This window comes from Tursiops truncatus, chromosome 4 (assembly GCF_011762595.2).
Source record: "Tursiops truncatus isolate mTurTru1 chromosome 4, mTurTru1.mat.Y, whole genome shotgun sequence".
NCBI classification, from domain to species: Eukaryota; Metazoa; Chordata; class Mammalia; order Artiodactyla; family Delphinidae; genus Tursiops; species Tursiops truncatus.
The window spans coordinates 102,244,083-102,264,550 of record NC_047037.1 but is presented as its reverse complement, the minus strand read 5'-3'; the positions used below and the strand labels follow the sequence as shown (position 1 = coordinate 102,264,550).

At 38.7% G+C, this 20,468-nt stretch overlaps 1 protein-coding gene across 1 annotated transcript; it reads left to right on the top strand.

Annotated features, from left to right (window-relative positions):
• Window positions 1-1,110: 1,110 nt before the first annotated feature.
• On the top strand, window positions 1,111-5,858 carry LOC101335422 (dnaJ homolog subfamily C member 30, mitochondrial-like). Its single transcript, XM_073803639.1, is given in 1 exon segment — window positions 1,111-5,858. A coding segment is annotated over 1 exon segment (894 nt). The 5' UTR covers window positions 1,111-2,779; the 3' UTR covers window positions 3,674-5,858.
• The last annotated feature ends 14,610 nt before the right edge of the window (window positions 5,859-20,468 follow it).

The window sequence follows — 20,468 nt, the reverse complement described above, 5'->3', positions numbered from 1 at the left end:
GAGCAGGCCAACCCAAACAGAAGTGCTTGCAAAGGTACTGAGATATAAATCATCATGGGGCAAAACTGACCTGGTAGCAGTGCCAGGATGAAGTTTCTTTGACAGTTTAAAGTTTCTCATGCACTGCTATAAAATATGAGATGTGATACCCCTTATGTCAGTGAAATTTTGATTTGCTTACCTTTCTTCACATTGCTCCAGTATTGATCCAATGTCTCTTTGATGACTTAGTTAGTTTGATGTAGCTAAACATGTGAATGGTAAATGTTCTGATGTCCCAGGAGGTCCGAAGGAAGGGGGAAAAGGAGCAGTAGGGATCAATGCTGTTTGGGCCAGGATTTACCTCAGTTTCACTTCCACAATAGTAGAGAGAGAATTAGCAACATTCCTTCTGCAGCTGTCAGCAGGTCATGGTGCTTTCTTGCTCAATGATTAGACCTGCAGCTGTAGCAGCCACCTGGCTCTCCTTGGGGAACTGGGTTGTATCTCAGGGTGTGAGACACAGAAGGAATGGAATCTGAAGGTTTCTGACCACCGTTTAAATACAGCCACTCAGTGCTGGTCCTTTAGTTGCCAACATATACTACTATGTTTAGCATCATGATTTTTGACAGAAAATGGAAATGTAAGCTATGACACATGAAATTGAAGGCAGTGACATATACCAGAATCGATCTGAAGGAAAAGCATCTTCATATATACAAATTCTCCCCTAAGACACTATCTTTATCTATTACTTTTAACCTTACCCTGACCTCTTTTTAAAATCCTGTTGCCACTAACTAAAGCAATGAGGTCACCTCAACTCTTCCTTGACAGCTTCCAGCTAACAGTTTAGATTCTTAAATAGTTCTGCATGTTTCTCTAGGCTGTTTCAGCCAGACCAGCCAGTCACCCTGAGATTTGCAATATAGATGCCATATTAAGGCTCTTTATGGCTAGAAAAATGACACGTGGTACTTATAAAGTTGAACTGAAATGTGTCTAATTTTGTCACAATGTTCGGCAAAATTACAACCGAACATCTTCAAAGAGATTTTAATGATTACAAACAGTCTCCAACCAGGAGCGTAGTCAGTGATGGAAGTAAAACTGCTTGAATGAAGGAAAGATGTGAGAATGTTAATTTATATCTACATTATCAGAGCTGGTTGTGAAAATGTTTTCATACAAGGCATTTTATCAAGAGTAACACATGGTATAAAGTGAAGACCAGTGTTTTTCACTGAGGCTAATTCTAGCTCATTTTTAATGTGTATCTTCAGACAGCGAACGGGATACAGCTGGCTGGTGACCTCTTGGAGAAATATACTGAACAGGATTCTTCATTTGTCTAATATAAGAGATAGTGTATTACATAGGACTAGGGAAAATTTATCATCATGACAGGAAAAGATAAAGCATCTAATAACTGAGTGATACCATATGTATAATCTTTCAAAAATATTTAGGACTTCTGCCCTATATAATAGCTATCTCAGTTTTATCTGCATCCACTCCTTTTGGTACCTTGTTGTTGAAATCAACAATATAAATTCAATAACTTTCTGAACTTCTGCTAGTGAAGACCTGATTGATGGTTCTAAGAGGGAATAGGTATGAACAGGCAGGAGCTGAACCTTTATTTTCAAGTAGCATCAAGCCAGACACAAATCAGTCAAATCAGAACTCGCAACTATACAGACCGGAAGCTGTTTGTGGATAACAGGATGCTTCCACATATCATTTTTATCTTATATCAGGAGATGTAGGTGATTCCAGTCATCCTTGAATAAAACTGTACAGAGTGAAATATTTATCACTTTGTTTCAAAATGAATTAACCTTTCAAAAATATTTAAACTCTATCAAATATAAATTTTCCCTGATGCATGTGTAAGGGAAATAAGATTTCCCAGACATGAAAGTGCAAATAAATAAATAGAGCATTCTTTAAATGTCTTATAGGATACCACCTTGACTCATTCCTACCAGAAATAAACATTTCCTGGGTCTCTAATGCCACAACTTCAAGTCCAAGAAGCACTTGAAACAACTATTCAGACTTTGTCTTTTGGGAGCTTTAAATGTCAGACTAGAGCTCTGAAACTCAAGTGACATCGTGATTATCTAGGGACTTACCTCTGAGTCATGAGAAATAAGTTCTCAACAGCAGAGTTTTGTTTTGCCAGAATAAAAGATGAAGAGTTAATACATAATATTTCCATGAGTGTTCTAGGTTGGAATGTTATTTGATTAAACTATTCAGGTTTAGAAATAAGTTTTCATAACCTCACAAGGTCTGTTCGTTTATAAGGGATTTTTTTTAGAGTCTGTAGTCACATACCAACAAAATTAATTTTTTCTTGTAAGAACACTGACTAAGTAAAATGATAGGGTTGGTTTATGTGTGCGTGAGCTTCTTCCTTTTAAGCTGCAGCTGTTACTAGTACAAAACTGCCTCTGAAACAGAAACATGGATGCCTACCCAAAACAGGGCTGCATTGGTGGATGTGTCCTAGAAGAGGTTATGAAAAAAGATTCTCAAGGCCCACAATTCTTATTTTAGTAAATTCTATCATCTGTTATATTTTGCAGTTTAAATCAGAAGATGCTGTTGCTTGTCTAAGACAAAATGATGCATTATATTGAAGTGGAGAAATCCGCACAGTGACAGGGATACAGTAAAAGCACAGGCTTCCATTTAATAACTGAGAGATACCACATGTAGAATTCCGAAGGTTTACAAAACGGTGTGGGTGGAATCAGGCCTTTCCCTGGATGTGGAGACCTGTTTACAGATGTACTCCAGTAGAATGGGAAATATCGCTGGGCTTAATCAAAACACCATTTGGGGGTCGCGGCTGTTACTATGGAGGGTGTGGCAGGCCCGGGGGTTTCCACCAAACTCAGGATCGGGTCTGGGCCTGGAAGCGAGGATTTATTCCCGGAGCGACGGCCCTTACTTGCGCACGGAGCTGTACGAGCGGCTCGGCGTCCCCTCCACGGCCACGCAGGTGCAGATCAAGGCAGCTGACTACCGGCAGCGCTTCCTCTACCACCGGGACCGCAACTCGGGGAGCGCCAAGGCTGCCGAGCGCTTCACGCACGTCTCCCAGGCCTACGTGGTGCTGGGCACTACCACCCAGCGTCGCAGGTAGGACCGCGGCCTGCTCAGCAACGAGGACCTGCTCGGCCCCGGGGTCCAGTCCTCCAAGACGCCCGCCGCCGACCCCGACTCGCCCCGCACCCAGCCTCCCGCCTCTCGGACCCAGGGCCGCTCTCAGGCCTCGTCGGGAGCCAACCGCACCACGCTCGACTTTTACGCCTTCTACCAGGCTCACCACGGCGAGCAGCTGGAGCGCGAGCGGCGCCTGAGCGCCCGGCGGGAGGCCCTTCGCCAGCAGCAGGAGGACCGGGCCAAGAAGGGCTTACGCTGGGACGGGGGCCAAGAAGGGCTTACGCTGGGACGGGAGCCGAGAGATGGCTTTCGTCTTGGTTCTGCGCAGTCTTCATCATTCTGGGCTTTCGTTTTTAATCGGAGAGCGGAGGGAAGGAGAGCAGCCCCCCGCCCCCAAGAATTGGCCTTTCCTGTCACCTTGAACCCGTTGCCTTCCACTGTATACCGTTGTCTACCTCTGCTGGGATCCGAAGGAACTGCTCTCCCCTTCCCCTTCCCCACCCGGCCAGCTTAGCCATTGACCTGCACATCCCTACCGCTCTGGTCCAGAAAAGGAGGCTTTTTCATGCCCAAGAAAAAGGCCCCCAATGAGGAGTCCTGAAAGCCCGAGAGGTAGGGGTTTCCTGGAGGCCCTGGGGTGCCTGCTTCCAGATGTTGTCAATTTCTGGAACACTTCCTGTGGCTTTCCTGTAAAGCACCGTGCAACACTCGTCTGTTCCTGCCCCATGTGTGTAGCGTGGGGCTCCTCTGTAACCTTGAAACGTGCAATGTTACTAATTGTGACTGCCAAAAGAAAAATTCTGCGGTTTATAAGACATTTGTCTTTCTGTGAATTCCCCAAGCCACAGGTGAGACGCAGTGTAGGGTAAGGATGTGATCTGTGGGAACATGGCCATTCTTTGGTGGTCAGACCCCCACTCCGCCTTGTGTTGGCGGTGAGTGTGAGTGGGAAAGAAAGCAAGGTCATGAGCATAAGGAATGAGCCTTCCTGTGCCCATGCTTATCTAATGTATGACCTCGGAGAAGTTACTCTGTGGGCGTGATGGCAGAGGAGCAAATCATTGGCTCTCTTTCGGTCTGTCACACTTGATTATTCATGTTCTAATAGGCTCAGTGATTAAAGTATGATGCCAGGGACTTACTTCCCTGGCGGTCCAGTGGTTAAGACTGCGCTTCCACTGCGGGGGCGCAGGTTCCATCCCTGGTTGGAGAACTAAGATCCCACATGCTGCAGCGGTGAGAAAATAAATAAATAAATAAATAAATAAATAAATAGTGCCAATAGAGTCAGGTTTGTCCTTGGGACAGTGTGCCTGGCCCCTGGTCATCCCTTGACCAGCCAGCCCCATTGCTAACTGTGCAGCTCCTCCCTTCCCAGAAATAGAACAACAGACTGGGAATGTGAGTCGCCTGAGTGTGGCCCAGCCTCCTGTTTCACTGGCAGTGCTTACTGCAGGCCCTACAAGCCAAGTCCTTGAAACATGGCTACTTGAGGCTGTGGGAATTGGGGGAGTTTGAGTAGACTGTACTTCTGAGAGACAGGAGGCACAGGATGGAAACATGCTTCCTTATTCAGAGCTGGCTGAGAGTTTTTTGGGGGTATCTTTCCCCTCTTTTCCTAATTGTTGCAGTGGATTAGCACTTGGCTAGAGCTGTGGTAATCCAGTTCTCTTAACCATGAATCACTGCACGTGGGGTGTGGCTTAGCTGTGAGATGGTAGGTACTCAAGTGTGTATACACTGTTGAGTGTAAAGCTGTGGGGTAGGAAAACCTTTGCAGGAGATCTTCTACAAGGGTAAGGGCCTAAGTAGGTTCTAAACAAAGCCAGAGGTGCTTTGCAGTTCCTGCACTCAATCTTTTGTGTGCGATCCTTGGATAAATTGGGATAAATCCATAGCTAGTGCAACTTGGTCTTGGGAACCATTCTGTTTTCTCTAGCCTTGGAGGTTGGGGGCAAACTCTTAGTCATGGCTTTGCAGTAACCATATGATTCAGTAGTAGAGATTGAAGCCCACTCCGGTTCAGACATGCTGGGCTCACAGAGCCTTGGTTTAGGGGGAACGGCATATGTACTTTAAAAAAGAACATTTAATGTTATTATGTTTCATATTTGGAAAACAAGAGGGAAAGTCTGTTCTTTTCAAAACACAAACTACAGGAAGGGAAGCTTAGTAAAATGTACAGAGGCTGGTGATTCTCAACCAAGGAGTTGGGGCATAACAGAGTGTCCTTGGGGCAAGATTCTATCAAAGTTTTGATCAAATGGAGTTTGGGTTCTTTTGGGTTTTGCTTGTAAAAGCACTAGTGGTCTGTGATATCTGGGATCTTTCTCATGGGCTCTTTGACATAGATCTCTCAAGTTTGTTTTCTCTCAGTGAAGATCACAGCCAAGCACATTCCTTTGGGCCCCAGAACATGGAGGTAGACCAAGAAGGTTTGTGGTGGTGGGGTCCAAACTCTGTGAAACTTCTGGAACATTCCATGCAACTCCAAACAGCATAGTCAATAAAATTTATTAACCATCCAAAAAAAAGAAACCACTTGGGAAAGTCTGACCAACTTGGATGGGCTTTTAATCTTCATTTAAAAAACTACATTAGTATCAAGTTTGTTTTTCCTATTTCTTCATTGGAAAGTTGATTTAATTATTATGTTGCCATTTTGCACTTCACTTGGACTGTGTACCCTTTGTGAATAAATGTGCATTTTATTAAGTTTTATCATATTACAGGATTTATGTTGAGTTTTAGAAAATGTTATAGAATAATTGGCCAAGTAAAACAATTATCAGGTCATCATTGCAAAGCACAAGATGGTCATGCAAATAATGTCTCATAGGTGATGGTCAATGCACTTAGCTTCAGTCCTCCCTAGACCACAAGCAGGTGTCTTCCTGTTTGAGAGGGGAGGGCACTGGACATCTGGTTCATCCCCCACAGTCCTTGGAAGGGGGCTCATGAAAATTGCTTGGAAAGGCTGTGTGACGGGATCCCCATGCTGGTTCTGGGTATGTTTTTCTTTTGGTTGATTTTGGGGTTTTTTGTTGTTGTTGTTTTTCATATGAAATATTGAAAAGAAATGGTTAGAAATGTCCATCAATTTATAATGTACACCATTCTATAACAATTTAGTACACGTACTTGTCTTATCCCAGACTTATAAGAGTGTTTTTAAGGACTTCCACAGAAGAGGATTCCAGTTTTCATAAGCAATTTATTTTACTATTCATCTTCACGAAGCTCATGATACTATCTGACATACAATATTTAAGACAAAAATTATTTCCGCATCTTTGAGATGTAACCTGGGTGATAAAGAGGAATTATTTATATATACTCCTATAAAAATGGATGAATTTTAAAATGATTGTTAAGAACTCATTTAGCTTTCAGCTACCCAAGTTAAATAACCCTAGTCACTTTAGGATCCTCTAATTTTAATTAAAAGTCTAACAATGAATACAATTTTTTGTAATACAAACTTAAAAGCATTACACACAAGGTTAATATCTGCTTTGTTCATCACCCCCAGTCTCCCAGAGGTAGCACTTCTCAGGATTCATGTATATCTACATAGCCCTAGAAGCTATATATGTATGTGTGTATATATATATATATGTATGTGTTTTATATATATATATATATATATGAGATTTTTGTCAGTTTTTGAGTATAACTACTCAAGTATTCATTCCAGAACTGGGAAATAATCCCAGAATGGGTTCAGGCATCTGCTGGACCCACTGGGATATGGACCTCAGTCCAAACTCCACTGATCACTTGACCTCCACAAACAAACCCCTACTCTGACTGGTGGACCACAGTGATGTTTTGGGTCTGTAAGAATTAGTATCTAGTCAGAGCTGATGCATAGTAATCCTTGAAAAGTTTGATTGTTTCCCTTCCCCAATGCACAGTCATCCTGGTAAAAGGTCATAGGTCCTTTCAGGAAGGCTGGAGAAAGATTAACATATAAATTTTTGTCATTGTAGCAGGGTACTTCCTCAAGGAGACCCAGCCCTGCTTCATTCAAGGGGTTCCGAATCTGTGGCTATTCACTTATAGCAACTATCTAATTTTCTTAATCTAAAATATGAAGATTTATCCTATTATTTTTTTAAAGATTTATTTATTTATATTTATTTTTGGCTGAGTCAGGTCTTAGTTGCAGCAGATGGGATCTTCGTTGAGGCATGTGGCATCTTTCCTTGTGGCATGCAGTCTTCTCTCTAGATGTGGCATGTGAGTTTTTCACTCTCTAGTTGTGGTGCCTAGGCTCCAGAGTGTGTGGGCTCCGTAGTTTGCGGCATGCAGGCTTTCTAGTTGAGGCTCATAAGCTCAGTAGTTGTGTTCTGAGGGCTTAGTTGAGGGACACAACTAAGGGCAGATTCTTTAGGCATTCCCAAAACATCCTCAGGTTTGATGATTCACTAGAAGGCCTCAGGGGATTTTAAAAAGTCACACTCATAATTATGATTTATGATAGTGAAAGGATACAGATTAAAATCAGCTAATGGGTAAGTTGCATGAGGTGATCAAGGCGGGAGAATCAAGGCAGAAGCTTTCAGGTGTCCTTTCCCAGTGGAGTCACATGGACATGCTTAATTCTCCTAGCAATGATCTGTGACAACACACACAAAGTGTTGCCAACCATGGAAGCTCAGTAGAGTCTTGGTGTTTAGGTTTTGTCCTAACAGTCAGTCATGTAGACATGCAGCGTCTACGTGGGCTGACCTTAGCTACTCAGATGCCAGTCACAGAGACAGAAGCCTGCATTCACCATAAATCACATTGCTATCATGAATTATCTAAACGTAGCTGTACCTAGAATCTCAATGCCTCTAGGCATAAAAAAACACGCTTATTAGGTAGACTGTTCCAAGGACTCAACACTCACCTCCCAGGAGCCAGCCAACAGCCAGTCCTGAAGACACTCTTTCTTGGGAATGTGCAGATTTGAGCAACACAAGTCTGCTGAGTTAACCCTTTCCTGCAGAGACTGACATCTACTTCCAAAAGTGGACATCACAGTAGTTATCTTACTTGCTGCTGCCCTTATTTACATCACTAGAGCAGATAAAGTCTTGAGCAGAGAGACTGGATGGTGGTATGGGCACACATCATACTCTCTAGCTCCCAATTCCTGGGTTGTATAATAACTGAAGTCTACTTGTGCTTGTCCTACATTGGAGCCACGGTGAAAGGTGAGATTAGATGCAGTGGGCTTTTTGAGGAATGCCAAGCTGTTTTCCAAAGGAATTACAATATTTAAAATCCCCACAAATAATATATGAGGGTTCCAATTTCTCCAGATCCTCACCAGCCCTCTTTATTATAGCCATCCTAGTGGGTGTGAATGGTCACATTGTGTTTTTAATTTGCATTCCCTAACGAAGAATGATGTTGAGCAACTTTTTCCCGTGCTTGTTAGCATTTGAATATCTTCTTTGCAGAAATGTCTATTCAAATATTTACCCATTTTTAAATTGGGTTAATATCTATATCTTTATATTGTTGAGTTGTAAGAATACTTTATATGTCCTGTATTACAGTCTCTTTTCAGATATTTGATTTACTGTCTGTCCTCAGTTCAATTACGGGGCAAAGAACTCCCAAAGAGGCTTCCAGTTGACTCTAGTGAGATACAGAATTGATTCTTACTGTTCACCCCCAAAAAGATTATGGTGAAAAGAGAATTAAACTAGGAGCCAGAACACCTGATTAGCCTCTTATCTTTATCAGAAATGTTGTGAGGCATTGGGCAAGCTCCATTTTAATCTCTTTGAATACTGCAGCCATGTAAAATGAGGCGGTTGAAATAGATATGTCTAAGTTCTACTCCGTATCTAGAATTCTATGATATTATGTTGATTAGAGTCAAAGTATTTAAGTGTTCCTTGATAGCTTAAAACTGGAAGTTTAACCTTCAAACTAGAAACACATCTGATGTTGAAATTAGCTGATTTATTTTGAGAGAGCTTAGCTTTGATCTAATGCATGGATTTAGAACATCATGATGTGCTTTAAACACAATTTAAACATAATGACAGTCTAAAGAGAGAATTACTGTAACATCCAAAGTTTTAAAAAGAGCTTATATTGCAATTGTATCTTTAATTAGCCTGAGCTTCAAGTAAAGTCCTTGTAAGAAATAGACTGCCATTTGTTTGTTTGCTTTGTTCCAAGGAGCCTCTACACAGAGCTTCAACTAATAGTTGTAATAGAGTATAGGTAAAACTTTAATTTATAACAAACATATGTTTTTTTAATATTTATTGCAACTCATTATTAAACATTGATTTAAATGACTTAAAACTAAATTTAAAATTTTTGGTTTGCTTTAATAATAACTGGATAAAAACATAATCTGAAAGATTTTTTTTAACTTTTTATTTTATATTGGAGTACAGTTGATAAAAAATGTTGTGTTAGTTTCAGGTATACAGCAAAGTGATTCAGTTATACATACACATGTATCTATTCTTTTTCAAATTCTTTTCCCAATTAGGTTGTTACAGAATATTGAGCAGAGTTCCCTGTGCTCTACAGTAGGTCCTTGTTGTTTTTCCATTTTAAATATAACAGTGTGTTATATTTAAATATAAGTCAATCCCAAACTCCCTAAGATTTTTTTATTTAAAATTATGATGGAAATCAATATAAATGCAAGGTTCACAAACTAAAAATTGGACTCACTTTCAATGTGGATTACATTTCTCTATTTTGTGGTGGCAAGCTTCCCATTAGCTTATATTTTAATTTTTTCTTTTTATTATGTTTCTGTGGATGTTGTTTTTAAATTGTTTATATCTTGCCCTCAACTTTAGTCAAGCTGACAAAAAAAAGGAATGTACCCAATAACCACTTGAAAACATTGATCTAAGGGTGAGAATTTAAAAGATTGTTTAAAATGGTGGTTCCAAGGCCTCAATCTGATTCACTCAATATAAAGTCTATATGAAAGTAAAAAAGAGATGAGATGTGAGAAGCAATTAGCAATAAAGTTGACAAACAAACATTCAAAATTTTTAAAAAAGAGATATGTCAGCTTTCTGAGTTTAATTTGGCCTAGTTTAGGGCAGTTACAGAGGAATTTGTTGAAATATTAATTTTATGAACTGGTAGGAACCTCCTACTTTCTCTTTCAATTTCTCATTTCTCTTTTTTATTATTATTGTTTTCACCTTTAACGATGAAGAATTTTTGAAGAAGTTGATGTAACAGTGAAGTATATGACTAAGTTCCTGCATCCAAGGTGCTTAAGATCCACTTGGAAACTCAGAATGTTTACCAAAAAAAACAAAGATTAAAAAAAGAAATATACTCATTCCTCCTGTAATGAACATCATAAAAATAGAGTTTCAGTTATGCAAATAGCATAGTCAGACACTAATGAGTAAATCATAGATCTTTTCTATAAGAAAAAAGGTACAGATATTTGAAATACATTTTTTTAAATATTAAGAAAATAATGTTAGAACAGTTTTCTTGAATACAGTTTTGCATATTTTTAGTTGAAAGAAATGAGGTTGAAAATAAACAAATTTAGGAAGATGAGTACATTCGGTCTTGTTTTGCATGGTAGGATTGGTGGAACTTTTGACAAACTTTTTATACAGTGACTCATGCAAAAGCTAATGCTTTAGAAAGGTTCTTCTGGCAGCAGTAGATAGGGCATATTTAAGGGGGCAAGAAGACAGCTGAGGAGATCATTAAATTAGCCATATATGTATGAGTCTAGGTCACTCAGACTAGAAGAAGATAACAGCACTGGGAATGGAAAGGGGAAAATGAAAGCAGCAAGCAGTGCAGGAATTTACTGAATGTAATAATTAAGCAGACTGGAAAAAAAGAGTCAGGAAAAATTGCAAGAATGTGAGCTGAAAACTTAGAAAATGAAAGCTCCAGCAGGAGAAAATAAAGCTGTTTGTGGGAGAACCAAGTCTGGGGAAAATTTTGATGTCTTTGATCAACATAGGGAGTTGAGACAATGATCAGACATTCCACTGAAAACAACTTTTATATGGGGCTGAACCAGAGAACTCTGGTAAATTTAGAAATCATTTCAGTGGAGTTTATAGCTGAAATCATTAGAAGATATGAAACCTCCAAGGGAAAAAATAAATGAAGAGCAGAGGGATAAAACATGAGTCCTGTGGCACAATTTCAACAATGACTGAAGTGAGAGGACCCAGGAAACAGAAGTGGCAAATAGAGAGTAATGGATAGAACTGGAACCCTGTAATGACTGTGAAATCAGGAAACAATTTCAAGGAGAAGTCACACAGTTTGGAAAAATTAGAGGTGATGATCACGAAGAAAACCTTTGCAGTTTACAAAAGGAGATCACTGGTTAACTTCAACTAGAGCACTTGTGAGAAGTCAGAACCTGCATCAGGGGATTAAGTCAAGAAATTAGGGGGGCTTCCCTGGTGGCGCAGAGGTTGAGAGTCTGCCTGCTGATGCAGGGGACACGGGTTCGTGCCCCAGTCCGGGAAGGTACCACATGCCGCAGAGCAGCTGGGCCCGTGAGCCATGGCCGCTGAGCCTGTGCATCTGGAGCCTGTGCTCCACAACGGTAGAGGCCACAACAGTGAGAGGCCTGCGTACCACAAAAAAAAAAAAAAAAGAAATTAGGAAATGGAAGCACAGCAAAAGTGGAGTGTTCTTGACAATTTTATGGTGGAAGAGAAATTCATATAGGTTTCTATTTGGATTTAGGTAGAAATTGTTCAAAATTAGAATACATTTCACATTTCTTTTAGAAAACAATTTGGTTCCGCAATAAAACAGAAATAGGCAATGAACAATTCAGAGCCAGGAATTTCTAAGTAACTCATTATCTAAACCGGACTTATGACATATTTGGGCTCTGTAACTATTCTTTGTACTATAATTATCCACCTGTGTACAGGTTGTGACTTCCCAAAACTTAAAGAGTAGGTAAACAAAACAATTGGCTTAAAAGTGTGTTGTAATCTGTGTTTACCAGCCAAAGAAGGGTACCTAGAGAAGAGGAATAATCCAGGGAAAATGTATGTTTTAGGGGGACTGGACCTTCTGTGAATGAAAAACTGCTGCCTGCCATATCAGTTAACAAAAGATGTTGAGCCAGCAAGCCACTAAAGCCACCCCAGATGCTGAGCCCTGAGGGAACTCAGGGTGGAGACAAATGGGCTGCCGGCTGCCAAGCCCTCAGTCACTGCAGCCACCCCACAACGATGTACCCTGAGGGGCTTCAGGAAGGAGGAAACCAGGCCACTGGCCCTAGGTAGTTAAGGTGCATATCAAAGGAACGATTTCAGTGAGCCCAGACTCTTGCAACTTCCCATACCTAGAAAAGTGTTAAATTCATTAACTTGAGGTATATGGTTTTCTTTAATTAACAGTACTATCTGGTCTTTCTTGCAAAAACTCCTGTGTATCCTCGCTCCCCCCTTGCCTCTTCAGAGCAGTTCCTCAGAACTATCTGTGAGGATCCCTCCCAGGCTTAAGTCCTCCGTTTTGTCTGCCAAATAAAACATAATTCTCAACTTTTAGGTTGTGCATATTTTTCAATTGACACCTCCAAGAAAGAGCCCGTAAATTTTTCAAAGATGGGGGCAAAACACTACCAGAGTCAGACCTTTGTCAATAGGGAAAGTTGTAAGTGGTAAGATAAAAGGTTTTCTTTCTTTTTTGGCCTGCCCTTTGATGAGTGTATAATCTAGGATCTTAGTTTTGTCCTCAAACCATACCAATGTTTCTAATCAAAATTCACTTAGGGGTGATTATTTAAAAATAAACTTTTGAATGATTTAAACACTGTCACCTATTATCATTTAGGAAAATGTATATATTTGTCTTTTTTGTCTCATTAAACACTATTAATTTTTGTGTTCTCCAGCCAAAAGTTTCACTGGAATGATGACAGTGAAGGAAACAGATGCCCAGATTAAATATGTTATGATATATTGCTCAATAGTGATAGCCAAGGCCACAAAGCCAATCAGTGACAGACAGAACTATTTTGTTAACTCTGTTCTAGATTCTAAACTATAAGCTTGATGCAAACTGAAAATAAGTCATAAAAAGTTTAAAGGGCTGTAAATACATGATATGTGTGGCAAATAAGATAAATGAGTTAAAATCTAAAGCATAAATTAAATTATGATAAAAATTAGTATAGAATACATGATCAAAAAGTATGTAAGAGAGAATTCTGGACATGACAGATTTCCCATGACAATTATTAATTTTTTAAACAATTGATCTCATTCATTCAAAATCACTTGTGCAATTAGCAAGTACAAATGATTTGTTTATATCTTTGTTTAAAATGTTCTTAATCGACAGATTAAAAAATAAGCTCACCTTTATTCTACATTATCTTACCATTACATAAGGCTGAAAAATACTCATACAGCCTGGTATTTGAAATGTACTTTCACTTACACTAGAAGAGTTACATCAATACACATTTATCACCTTACTGTGGTAATAAAAGCCCAAATACTTTACTTCTTGTTTTCAAAATGGCAGAGTAGAATTTTCAGAAATTTGAATCCAGGAAACAGCCTCATAAATTTTAGTTGAGTTGACTTTGTTTAAATAACTATTAGGTTATTTTAATAGGAATAGTTCACTTCTACCATGCTTTTTTCTTTCCCTTTTTTTCTCCTTTAGCTATTTCCCTTGTACCTATGGTAGTTTGGGTTTTATACAATTCTCAGTCAGTTTCTGCTATCTTGAGCAATGAATTATGGATTCTGAAGTAGATCTAAAACAACAGACAGAATTGTAAAGTAGGGAGGTAAATGGTTTGATGATACAAATATATTAGCATATTTGAACTTAGTACTGCCTATGATCCCTCTTTAGGAAGCAAGAACGAGGCACCTAAAGGGCATGATGTTAAGAGTAATTCAGGAAATGTAAAAAAAAAAAAAAAAAAAATTAAAGGCAAGAAAAGAAATGCTTGAGAAGTTATAGCAAGAAGATAAAATAGTAAGAATGATTCTAGGTTTTGTCATCCATCACAGATGCCAAAGTAATATAACCTGTGAATGGCTATTGTCAACATATGGTAATGTGTAGACTGATGCTAATTAGACAAGTTTTACTCCACACATAGTCTGGCTTTTGCAGTTCTTGGTAGTCATAAACATAAGGAGTTACTGATTTAATGACAGGCAGAATTTCCTGCTGAGCCAGGAAGAAGATAATGGTTTAGAGATTAAAGTTTAAAATGCTAACTAGGAGACATATTCAAAACAGCTAACATGGATCAATTTTTTAGAGGAAGGACATGCTTGTATTAGTTTAAAGATAGAATAGAAAGCAGTGATGCTATTTATAACTTCATTTCATTATTTACTAAACAACAGAAACTTTTGAACTTTTCCCAGGTGGAATGGATTTATCTATCCTCTCTTCTTTTGCTGAGAAAAGCATTCCCACAAGATAGAGGAGGATATGTATATATATATATATATATATATATATATATATATATATATATACATACATACACACACACACATATATACACATATATATATATATGTGTATATATATACGTGTATTTAAAAGGAGGATGACAAATAAAAATATTTTATGGAAATAGAGAAAATCTCAGTCTTGTCACGTCTTCAAAAGACAAATTGTTCATATCACCATTAGCCACAACTCTACTAAATTTCACCACGGGATCCCTGCCCTTGCATTCTTGACCTGTTCCTTTGAGACAACATAAAAGGGAAACTTTACAAGAGGACTGTAAACCATGAGGTCCTGTAGGTATTTTAAGTTACTATACATATGTATTTTGAATATAACTTTTTCAGCTGAATAATGTATTTATTGGTTTTTTTCCCTTTACAACTAATATTTATCCCCTACTCAGACAAATAGGTCTGAAAAGTAAGAAGTGAGAAGTGAAATATAGTGAAATCGCCTAATATACACACAGTGATGATTGTTGTCTGTAAATTGTTATAACTGAAACATTTCTCCTGGATGTGACATTGATAAGGTTCATGTGGACACCCACAAAACAAGCTACAACTGTTTTGTCTTTATGCAGTTTATAATATACCCTTCCAGAAATGAAGCTTTATTTTATCTCTTAAGTAAAACTCTATAAATTATCCTAGGAAACTGAGTCTCAGAAAATTTTAACTAATTTCTTTAAGGTCACAAGGTTAATTAGTGTGAGAGATGAACCCAAATTTCTAGGTTTTCTGGTTCATTCCTCTTCAGTTTCTATTATATTATCCATGGAACACTGAATTTACAAAGGACAAGAGCAAAAACAAAGGTGCAGCCAGGTAAAAGATACAAAAATTGTAATATTGACTTGTTTGTCTTCTGGAAGAATAGAGAATGATGACCTTCATTCTAGATTGCATCTAACTTGACCTTGAATTGTATAACCCTCCATTTTTCCCCCTGTTGACATTAGCACTATTCTACACTTTATTAGTCATTTATTTATTACTAGATGCCCAGTGACTGGAAATGGCACCTGGTGCATAGTAGATATCAGTAAATATTTACAGAATAAATAAATTGTATTTTGTATCTGCAAAACCAATATTTTTAACACACTTACTGAATTAACTCAAGCCTTGAAATTGAACCATCCATACTGACAAATTGTTAGCTAAGCACAATTTGAATCACTTTAGTGTTGCTTTATCACTGTCACTCTTTGGGAATCTATTAATGGGATACATTAGGGTGTCAAACATCCTGTTCAAACAGTAAATACGAAACTGAAAAATGTCACGTTTTCTCTGGCTGCAGTACAATTAAATACTTGTGTTAAGAATGGAACATATTTTGCCTGACAGGAAAACACTTGCCTGCCCATTCTCTCACACTAAACAAATGTTAACTAAATATTAAAGAACCAAAAGTAACTAGGTAGTATGCCATTTATATCCTTTTAATCTATTGTTATCTTGTTCCATTGCATAGCTATTCACTATTTTACTCAATATCTTGTAGTTTATAAGTTGTACTTAAAAAATGCCCTCGAGTATATCTCGTTTTCATTATGTACTTTGATAGATTCTCTGCTACAATTATGCTTGTTATTTCAAGTAGAATGCATATGTTATTGATGAAAATACAATTGACCTTTTTTTAAAGCATGTATCACGGTAGTTAAAGTTTATGATAGAATGTGTGATGAGTTGGTCTTGATTCAATCACTCCCGAATAGAGATATAAATTTCTAATAGGAAATTTATGCATGGGACTTAGACATGTTCCACAGGATGTCTGGTTGTGGGGTGAATGGAAGGACGAAGTGTGTGTTCTCTCTTTCACTGGGGAAATGTTTCTCCCACCAAGGTCCTTGACACTCACAGACTGCTTTTCCCTCCATGTTGGTGTCCATTAATCTTACCGCCTCCTGCCCAGCTGAGTCAGCCCTTCCAGATTTAGCGCTCTGTCTCCACAACACGCAAATGGCTCTTTAGTTGTCAGATCTTGCCCAAGAGGAATAGCCAGCACAGTGGGAAAGGATTAGGCCTTATACATTCACGGTTCAGAAGGACATTAATAATGTTGGTCAAAATAAATAAACTTCTTTGGCTATTCGTTATCACTTAGATAGTCTTAATGGTGAGAATGATGTGAATAATTCTCCGGCAAAAATTAAAATTTTGATTTCTCAAAAAAGAAACATAAATAAATAAAGATGTCCATCCATTATCCTCTGGTAAAATAAACTCTCCCAAACTACATAAGCACCTCTGAGCTTCAGGTATGGTTAGTTCATTCACTTTTTGAATATTTGGGGATACTTATTCTATTTTTGGTTAATAACTTATTTCTCTTTTTCCTGGGAGAAACCTGAACAGTCTTTAGGATGGTCATTGATTTCTTGCAGAAATAAAAGATCATGATAAATCCCCTACTACATCTTGCTAAAGAAACACAAACATTTTTTGAAAAGTTACAGATTTCTAGATAAGCTAAGTTCCAGATAGTTCACGTATATTTGCACATATCTGAAAACAACAAAGTTTTCTAAGTGCATACTTTCCCCAGATTGCCAGGTTAGTTGATCCTGGGCTTACGGCTAGATCCTTTAAAATCTGTGCTACAGTCTTGATTATAAGCAACTGCTAAATATTAAAGATACATAACTGTAAGAGTACATCATATGACAGACGGGATAAAGCAACAGATACATTCAGATGAATGACATTTTCTCAGTGTTTGCTGTGTATTTCCCTCTTAAACGGAGTTCGTTACAGATTCCATCTATAGTCCTTGACTGTTTCTTAGGTCGATAAACTTTAAAACCTTTGAAAGCAGATAGCATACCTTGTTCATAAGTTTATAAATACAGTGGCATCTCGCACAGACAAAAAGGTAACAGTGTTTCTTGAATTTAGTGATGGGAAAGCCTAGTCTCTGGCTTTATGGTTGTGAATGTATGCACAGTGACCTTAGCCAGTCATTCCCAAACTTTAGTGTGAGGAAACTTTGTAAAGTGCTTGTGCAAAACTTATTTTCAGGGGCCCCATATAAAGGTTTTCTTGTTTAATAAGCCTGCATGTGGCTTCAGACCCTGAATTGATACCAGACACCTGACACTGATACCTGGTGTTTACTGGAGAACAGTTTGGAAACTACTATCTTTTAACACTTATAGCATGTTGCCCTCCATGAGTCCACCAGTGTATTCTATTGGGAAGCTAATTTTTGTAACAATGCCCTCTTAGACTGCCCGTAGCTCCCATCGTGCTACATGTACCCATGTTTCTGCGTGGAATGAGGCAGATTGCCTCTGAGCAGGATACACAGCTGATTGACAACTAGTAATAGTGGAAGGTCAGCACTAATGACTGTCCCGCATTTGCATGAGGAGTTTTGAAAGATGGAAACTAAAGTGTTTGTGGCTTTTTCTGCCATCAAACTACCTGGCTGACAGCAGGGTGTCACTGCTCATCAATGCTGATAGTGTGTAAGTTGGTACCCATGCAATTAAAGAGAAGTGAAATATTGCCTCAGAGAGTTACTTTCCCGGGAGTAATTACTGTAAGTGTCAACAAGGCTGGAAAAAAAGAAGGGGTCTCTTTGTTGTTCTATGAGTAAAGGTTGTGAATGCCGAAAGGGCGGGTTCTGATGATCACCAAAAATCTCTGTCCCACCTATCAGTTTACTTGTTTGTCACCAATGATAAGAGCTTGAGAGAAGACTCAGAAAGCAGACAGTACTTAGGCAGTTAAGAACAAAATCCCCATTCCTTATTCCATGGATTCCTGAGACGTTTCTTGTATGAAGTTACTGTCCTGGAATATAATGTTCCTGGGTAGATTTCAAGAGCCAACAGAAAGGATTAATGACAGGAGGAATCATTAGAAAAGAGTTGGACAAGAACTTTGGGAGAAAAGAAAGGAATTGTGGTCCCCATTTTCTGGGGCCAGAATATTTGGAGCACCTGGGGTTTTAGTTTATGCCTCCACAGAGACTTGTCAACTTCCTTCACAAATTTGAAACTTCTCTGAGTCTTTCCTCTTTGCTCTCCTGGCTTCGGGTTCTCATGCTGACTACATGCCTCCCACACAGAAAAACTAGTACACTCCGATTGCCCTAAACTTTTCTTCATCGCCACTGCCATCAGATAGCAGTTTGGAGCCCTCTCTCGGAGATGGACCATATTTGAACCTTTGAAATGAAGGCTAGGCTGGTAAGTAGAGGCCTTTTCATCTGGTTTATATAGCTCAGAGTTCACCACCATCATCAACACTGATCACTTCAGAGTTCTGTAGTTCTGTTCTGTGTTAACCCTCTCAGACCCCTATAGCCTCTGGGAGACCTGACCCCTACTTTGAGACACATTGAACTGGAAATAATAACTCCCATATGGGAGAAGAATACTTCAGCCCCAAGAGCTTATCAAGCTTTGTTTTTTTTATGACTGCTAAGAAAAGGAGTGTGTATTGGAAGTAATTCTCTCAGCTTATAGCTATTTTGATAGGGGGGGTCTATATTTAATAAAGGTTAAATCCATTGAAACTGAGTCAAAGGCACTTTTCATGGCCAACAATTTCACCTACTTTAGAAGCCCGTCTCTTCCCACTCTCCCCAGGTCTACTCAAAGTGGGAAATGGGCGACCTTGCTTTGTTTAATAGGCAAATGGCCCTTCCCCCACAGAATATGAATTAGTATTTTCAATCTGAACTTGTACATCACTCTTATATGTCTCTCTTCTTCACAAAAAAGAAAGCTCTTTCGGTAATTGCAAGACTTAATTAGCCAGTGTTCACACAAAGGCTTCTTTTGTGCACCTATCAACAGGCTGCTTTCATTGATGGTTCTCTGACTCTCTGAAGACTATTCTTTTACTAAGTTTTACACAGACTTCTGTTTTCAGCTTCGGAGTCCTATGATATAAGTGCTCTGCATTCTAGCCCCCGGTGTCTTTTTCTCTGCCTCATCCTGATTACAGATCACTCCTTCCATGGCTGATTACGATTGGATCACCTTCCCAGTCTGCCAATTCCTTGTTTGTAATGGGACAGAAACAAATTTTCAGAACAGCCATGATGCTGTGGTAATAATGACCCACTAAAGAGTTGGTTTCCTTCTAGCTCCATTTTCCCATCTTCATGTCAGAGCTATGGCAACAGCAGGGAATGGCGGCGGGGAAGCACAAACACCTGAAAATTACCAGAAAAAAGATGTACTGATAACTACACCATACAAATTTAAGCTATATTTCTTTTATAATTGAAAGGGGAAAAAAACACATCTTATATCAGTCCACAGAATTTTTTAAAAAGCTTAGATCCTTTATTAGCTAATTTATAGCAATCACATTCTTAACATTACCAGATATTACTCTCTTTGAAATGACCTCCTTTCTCTCCTCCGCATATGTAAATCGTACTGCAACATTTTGTGACACTTTTTATGTTGACATTTAAAAGGCTTCTGTCCTAGAGATTACTGTTTTCCTTCCAGGGTAAGCTTAAAACTTACATACCTTTGGAGTCTGACATCTACAGACTCAAATCTATAGTAATTCTGCTACTAACATTAAAAAAAAAAATTCTTGGAACCTCATTTACTAGAGAAGAGGAAGTTCCTCACTGCCTGGGATAGTAATCCCTCCATAAAAGGTTCTTATTATCGTGACCATTTCTATCCTGTGGCAAGTGATGCTTGTAATTTATATTCTTAAATCTGAATATCTATGATATTCAAAAGTATGGATTTCCATGTAAAATAGAAAGATTTGAAATCATTAATTGCTTCTATAAAGCTTTCTGTTAAATCTATTAAACATAAATATGAGTTTATGTTA